The 7,452-nt window shown below is 46.2% G+C and overlaps 1 protein-coding gene across 1 annotated transcript; it reads right to left on the reverse strand.

Annotated features, from left to right (window-relative positions):
• Positions 1-881: 881 nt before the first annotated feature.
• Ecrg4 (ECRG4 augurin precursor) lies at positions 882-7,192 on the reverse strand. Its single transcript, XM_047523407.1, has 4 exons — positions 6,984-7,192; positions 4,107-4,154; positions 1,793-1,950; positions 882-1,264 (listed from the first exon to the last, which is right to left on the reverse strand). Exons 1-4 carry the CDS (start codon positions 7,060-7,062, stop codon positions 1,103-1,105), a joined length of 447 nt encoding a protein of 148 aa, XP_047379363.1. The 5' UTR covers positions 7,063-7,192; the 3' UTR covers positions 882-1,102.
• Positions 7,193-7,452: the final 260 nt, after the last annotated feature.

The following is a 7,452-nucleotide window of genomic DNA, read 5'->3' on the forward strand; positions in this document are numbered from 1 at the left end:
GTCATATGTCATCACAAGTTTTTACAAAAGTCATAAATATTCCAAGAAAAAGACAGATGAATTTTTGTATGTAATTACCCATAAACACTTGTCCTGAATCCAGGGTTTCCTGCTAAATCCAGGGTTGTTTTTTCACCTAGGGTTTATGAATGAGAATGTGTTCCAGAGGTAATATGCAAAATCGGCAAATACATTTTTTTCAGTGGAAAAGCATAAAAAGCCCTTCATTCAATTGTCACATTCCCCGGAAGTACAAGAGGGCTTCGGAGTTGCTTCTGCCAGGCTGTCCGTCTCCTCCCCTGCAGGCCCTCTGCAGCTCTGCAGGAATGGCATGGACTGGACCAAGCTTCCTGTGACGAGTAAGGGCCCAGCTCCCTCAACATCTCCTTCCCATCTTCTTCCTCCTCTCCCTCTTTCCCTTTCTCTTCCTTGCATTCACCTGGAATTATTTTAATATAATAAAAGTATATTCTTCAATCTTTCTTAAATTCTTTGAGCAAAGTTTAATTTTTTTAAATTTGTAGATGAGCATGTCACTTAAATCATCTTCAGATGATTTTCTATTGCTCTTAATTTCCTGGATGATCTAGCTTCACTTCCTGGGTGGTCCAGTTCTGGCTCAGGGACTGGAATCAAAAAAGCCTTCAAAAGCCTGTGTAATAATTAGAATCCTCCAAATCATGTCTTGTAACTGGGAGTCATTTTCAACTAGATTCTCTTCTGGTTTTATATTTTGTACTTAGTATAGATTGCATTTTAATCAATTGAAGAACTCTTCCTCCATTATAGTGTCTGTCTGGGAGGTAGTAAAAATTACTGTGACGATAATGGCTCTCAAAGGATGCTTCAACTTCAAAGCATCAAAGGAACAAGAAAAGTCACCAGCTCGATTTTCACCCAAATAAATTCTGAGCCTTCTGTTTTTGACAAAATGCTTTTTATTTCCAGTTTTAAATGAGATATTATTAGGTACTTGCATGAAATATCAAAAGTCACAAAACTTGGGTTGAAAAGATCCACAACAGAAACCACATAGTGTAAGGGACTGTGAGATACCTAAGGGAAGCACCACGGGTTTCTTATACGTGTGTGGCAGTGATGGTCAGTAGTCATCATAATTGACACTGGCTCCATGCCTAAAGCTATGGGGGCTCCGGGGACCAATGGCAGAGTCTTCATCGTAGTGACGTTGGTAGTAATCACCATAGTAGTCGTGTCCATTTCGATCCCGGTTTAGCCAATAGGTGATGTCATCTTCAAATTTCTGGAGGAAAAGAGAGAGAATGATGGAGAATGAATTTAAAGACACATGGTCCCCTAAAATCACACCTTACCAATAGCTTTTCTCTATGGTGGATCTTCTTCAATGATTAACAACCCTTACTATGAATAACTAACTTTTTATAATGTTCTTATGCACAGAGGTCAGCATGACCAGCTTAAGGATACCAAAAAGAGGTATTTTCCCTCAAAAGAATCTATGTCTACACCTTACAACATTTGCTGTACTAGTTCTAAATATACCCAGACCTTTCCTGCACATTCTCCTGCAGTTGCAACACCATCTACCAGCAGGTCTTCACCAGAGCAGAAAGAGCTCGGCATCACGCTCTTGGATCTGCAGAACCATGAGCTAAATAAACCTCTCTCCCTTATAAAATGCCCTGCTTCGTGTATTTTGATACAGCAATAGAAAATAGACTAAACCAAAGAGCAAGACCTAATTTCTTGGGTCCTGTTTCCCCAGGCAGCCTCTACCCCCACCAGCCTGCCTGCAGGCAAGTGCACCCACCGCTTCATCAAAGCCCATGTAGAGGAACTGCTGGTACCACTGCTGCACCTCTGGTCGAGTCCGGTCCCACAGCTGCCGCTTCTGGCGCTTCAGGCTGCTCAGGAATTCTTTGGCTTTACTCTCATCCATGGCCACTTTGGTCTTAGTCAGAGCAGGTGCTGAAATGAACAATTTCCACCCCAAAATGACAAAGAATGATTAAAAAAAATATTCTTTCTGTTACTAGAATTTTACTGTAGTTGAACTACGTTTTAAAATTCATACATAGTAGTTGTACATAGGTATGAGATACAGTGTGATCACTCAGTACACGCGCAATGTATAGTGAGTCCATCAGCAATTCACATTACCTTCTCCTTAACCATTTATTATTCCTTCATGTTGGGAAGCTCTGAACTCCTCTCTTGGAGTTCTTTATAAAATATGTAACAAATTGATATGAACTCTACCGCTCAGAACATGAGAGTCATGCTGTGGAACATTAGAACTTATTCCTCCTACCTACCTGTCATCCCTGATTCCCTTTCCCCAACAATGACTTTTGCTATGGAGTGAAGCCACTCTTATACCCAGGATGGTTTGGCTCTGGATTATTCTTACACGCATCTGACAAGATACCATTTCAGGTGGTCAGCTCCATGCTCTTTGCTATCACGATTTCCTATTTGTGGGCAGCCACATAAAGGAACCGGGACTCACTTTCAACTTGTAGCTTTTCAGGGTAGCAATGAGATTCAGCTCCTCCCCTGGAAATCGCTCACGTGCCCCCAGCTCAGGGCTTAGCAGAGGCTGGTGGCTTAACCCTTGGCCTCTTCATTCAGGAAACAGAAATGCACATCTAGTGTCACACATGCACACAGAGTATGTTCATTGCATGTACAGGCAGGGGAATCTCGTGCTGAAGTAGGAAGAAAGAACTGGAGTGATGAGCAGGGATCAGACCCAGCTCGCAGGGCCCCAGGTGTGCACATCAGGCTGCTGGAGAACACGATGGCCAATGAGCTGTCTCTGAGCCTCAGTCTGATCACTACCCATTCTGCTGAGTCTCCAAGGGTACTAACTTTTGCATTAACCACTCCCTTTAATGTCTTCCCATTTAATGTCTTCCCATCATAGTCTCAATTTCTTAAAAGGTGCACTTCAGTAGGACATGCCTAGGAGACTCAGTGTTGTTAGGAAGAATTTATGGGATAATGAAACTAAGAACATGGATGACTATCAGGGGTTGTTGTTTTGTATACAACAGGTGCTTGATATGTGTTTCTTGGATTCGTGTGAGTAGGGATCTGAGGATGCACACCCAGGAGTCATGATTATCTCATCAGTTTGCTCACATCTGATAGGCTGGCTGTGCGAGAGAGTCGCTCACCCGGGCATCTGTGAGGTGACGTTCTTATGACCACCCAGCCCAGGGAGGGGAGGTTTCTGCCCAAATCAGAGATAATCCAGAGCCTCACAGGTGGCCAGAAATGCTGGGAAGGATGCTGAGAGCCCCTCCCAGGAATTTCCTTCCCTGGGAGGGGTCAGCTGAACTCCAGGCACCTGTAGGGGGTCCCTGAAAAGCAACTGAGAAATATGGGAATCAGGGACTGAGGGCCTCACACTGGGAGCCGACTTTAGCCTATGAACCAGGAGGTTCTCTGTGAACCAGGAGGGAGAAAGAATACGTGGTCAGACTTCATGTCAGAAATGTAGTTGCACTTACTAATTCTAGGATGATTTTCTAGAAGAAGACACAGGCTGGGAGAGGAGAAATGACATTCACGAGACCACACAATGGATCCAATTGACTTAACTAAGGGCAGCAGGCCCAGAACCTGTATTTTGTCACTCTATTTCAACCACATCTCGCTGCTGTCTACCACATTTATCTTAGGAGCACTCTTTCCATGAGAAATTGGCAATTGAAAGGTAACCCTATGGAAATGCCCTCCCACAATTGCTAATAACACAGAATACCAGAACTACGCAGTTCCAAGCCCACATTGTCAAGTAAAGTTGCACGTGCCCAAGTTTAGATACAAGCTCCAAGGTTCTTCATGGATCTGAAACAGCATTCAATTGGCACTATTTTGTCTAAGTCCACATTGACAGCTTTCCAGAAAAGAACCTACACACATTTACCAGCAATAATATTTATCTAATAAAATACTATACCACATACGCACAGAATAAACCCTTCATATTGCAAAATTCTTAAGAAGTAAATACTCTTGACTTTCTAAATATAAGACTCCAGTGGGCACATTGAACAGTGTCGTTTCATTTCCATTCAGTTAAGAATGCAGCCCTTATCCATTTGGGGCACATTTACCTTCTTGTTTCTGAAGCATCTGCTTGAGTTTATTTGCACTTATGCCACCTAAAGGAATAAAAGCAGAAATCAATTTCAGAGTTGCACTGAATCCTTGAATTTTCAACTGTAAACATCAGTTGGTTAAAAAAAAAAAAAAATCGCAGACTCTGCCCATGCTTTATAAGAGGCCCCTCACCTACTCACCCATGGAGGCTTTTGGATCTGAGTGCCACCTGTTGCCTTTCGAGTAGCTTCACCATCCAGGGGGCCTACTGGCCTGGCCTCTGGGATGGGATAACAAGCTTCTAGAACTTACTAAGCTATTTGCCTCCCAAGCACTTCTGTCATAACTCATGGGTACACTGACCACACTTCCCAGCTCTCCAAGGACAGTCTTAATTTATACCTATTGTCCCTGTCAATTAATGACAGTACCTCCTTTTGCGACCCAAAGCATTCCATTATGGGTGATATCTTACATGACCATACTATTTGCAGGGGTTGGATGACATGGAAATGGCTGGGGAAGAATCTCTAGAGACTACACTAAAGGGAAGGGGACAGAAGTGATTCTTGTTCTCTTGTCTTGCATAGGAAGGCTGGGTGTCTGCGGCAACCTCAGGGACGGCTCTGATCAGACCATTCCTCTATTTGATTCAGTTCACAAAATCTCACTTGAAGAAGGTCATCAAAACAAGGAGTAGTGGTCCAAGGAGGGTGTCCAGGGCAGACTAGGGCCTGAGGATGTGTTAGAGGAGAAAAAATTGAAGGCATTTTGGTGTTCGCCTAGAAACTTCTGGAAGGAGGACTAGATTAGGGAATGAAGTAATGTTTCCAATGCCTGGGCAGCCACCAAAAGATGAAACAAGTGGCCCAAGAAGTTCCCCTCAGGAGACTGCAAGCAAATGAACATAAATCAACAGAGCTGAGTACTTGACCAGATTACCATAGAGAGATTTATCTGATTGGATGAGGTGGGGCTACTCTTAAAGTCTGAATCTCCCTTCTAACCTTAAGAAGCAATGAAGAAATCTATGAAAATATTTGCCAAGGCAGACTATACACCTCTTGGCCCTAAAATTAGCACTCATGAATGGTGTAACACTTGTCCATCTCTAACAACTCACAGGTAGTGCACACAGAGTGATCACCCCTCCATCTGTTTGCCTTCTGTGAAGGTGCTTAACGATTAAGGAGGGAAATACGGTCTCATACTGAAATAGATTCTGGACTTGGGTATTTATCATGAGGCAGCAATTTCTTCTAGCATATATGTGTCACTACTGCTCCAGAAATGGAAGTCCCACCAAGTCTCAGCTAATGCCACTGAAAGGAATAAAGGATAAATAATGGATGTGATGTATTTTCTGTAGACATTTTTTAATCACAATATCACCAGTTATTATTTCCAGGCTGTGATAATAAGCATTTTTATATTTATCAAATCTAATTACCTGGAATGAGATTTCCTAGCAAATTCAGCAGGTTCAGAATGACACAACATGCCCCTTTGAAGGTGCTAGCTATTAAGAAATTCATCAGGAAGGGATCATGATCATTTTCTGCATTAAATGATTTTGGATCTCATAAGGAGTCACCTTTGGGACTCCTTAGAGCTTTTCATTTTGTCATAAGAACTTCCACATGAGTTCAACTTGATGAGGATAATATTTTCAATGACTCCTACCATAAAGTTCTTGGCACGAACTAAAGGAAATATGAGCCTTGGAAATGAGTGGCTTATAGCCAGCATTCACATGACTTCTTCAGATGTGCGTCTTAAAATGTGAGAAAGAGGAGGAGGTACATAAATCATGCAGTCGATGGGAGATTATTGATGAACCTCACCTGTGGTTGTAATTTAGAAGGATAACCTCTCCAACCTTAACCCCCCCCCCAATTCTAAAGACCCCAGAGCTCCCACCTCTCTCCTGTGTCTCCTCAACCTGGAGTTTGTTTGGATAATCTAGCAATCTAGTGGGTCTTCTATTTCCATTAGAGAGTGTCCAGCTACTTTGTAGCAGGACAAGCACCAGTCTCAGGTGCTTGGCAAGTCACTTTGTGCTTTCTCCCCACGGGGCTTAGCAGTAAATAGGAGGTCCCAATACCTGAGTTGTAGCCTCAAAGATACTCATGTGCACAGAAGGTCAATTGTGAACCAGAAGGAGAGGGTGGTATCTCAGGACGAAAGGTAGAGTTTGGGATTGAGGCTCTTAAGGTGGAATCTGTGAGCACCCAGGGTTCAGGCAGGTTGAACCTCCCAACTTCCTTCATTCTGAATGTGCCTGTGTGGCACTTTTAATGGAAAACGAACAGGGACTTTTCCACGTTTTCAGCCTGTTCTCTGAGTGATCCAAGAAACAGAGGAGGTGAAGCATTACTGCTTTAAGAGCAGTTCCCTATCTGGGGTGAGGCCTGCGCTCAGCTCAGCGTTGCAGATTGGAACCGTATTAACCATTTCCCAGCGCCTGCCTGGAAGGGAATCCTCCCGAGGGTGCCATCAGCCGCCCTTGGGTTCCCTCCAAGAGCACCACCCCCATTTAAAACCCCTCCGTCCCTCTCCTTAATCCCCGAAATTCCTCCTGACCACCCTTCGGACCTCTTCTCCCAAGGGTGCCTCTCCGATCTGAGACCCTCCCCTTGCTTGATCCTGCCTCTCTCGGCCCGCTGGAGCGCATCACTTCACACCACTTCACACCACTTCACACCACTTCGGCAGCTGCAAAATTTTACACCTTGTTCTGCTACAACCCCTGGGTCCTGTTCAGGCTGAGACGGGGGTCCCTGAGCCTCCAACCCATCGGCCATCTCTCTGCCGGCACGCTGGCAGCGCCAGCCGGTGCCAACTCCACCCTGGGACCGCGCGCTGTTCTCAGCCTCTGTCGCACCACTCACCTGGACCAAGGCACAGCAGCAGGAGCAGCGCCAGCCCGGTCAGGGCCAGGACGGCGGGCCGCGTGGAGGACGCGACCATGGCGGCAGTGGCTGGGCAGAGGCTGGAGGGCGAGGGGCGCACGCGGAGCTGCTGCGCTGGACGACTGGGCGCGCAGCGGAGAGGAGCGGGCTGGCCGGCGCCGCTGCCAGAGCTCGGCGGGTCCTTGCCGGGGGCGGGACCCGCCTGGTGGGCGACAAGCCAACAGGCTGCGGGCCAAGCGCCACCGAGGCCGGTCCTCCCGCCCCACTCCAGGAGACTGGCTGCGAACAGGGGCCTCGTGGCCCGCGCAGCCCGACGCAAAACGGTGAGGACCAGTGAGGTCCCCCGGGCCAGGGAAGGCGGGAGGCATCCAGGGGATGCCACCCTGCCAGCCACGCTCCCGGCGTCAGGACACCCCCTCGCTCGCCCTCTCTCTCCGCCCGCCCAGCC

This window comes from Sciurus carolinensis, chromosome 13, assembly GCF_902686445.1.
Source record: "Sciurus carolinensis chromosome 13, mSciCar1.2, whole genome shotgun sequence".
NCBI lineage: Eukaryota > Metazoa > Chordata > Mammalia > Rodentia > Sciuridae > Sciurus > Sciurus carolinensis.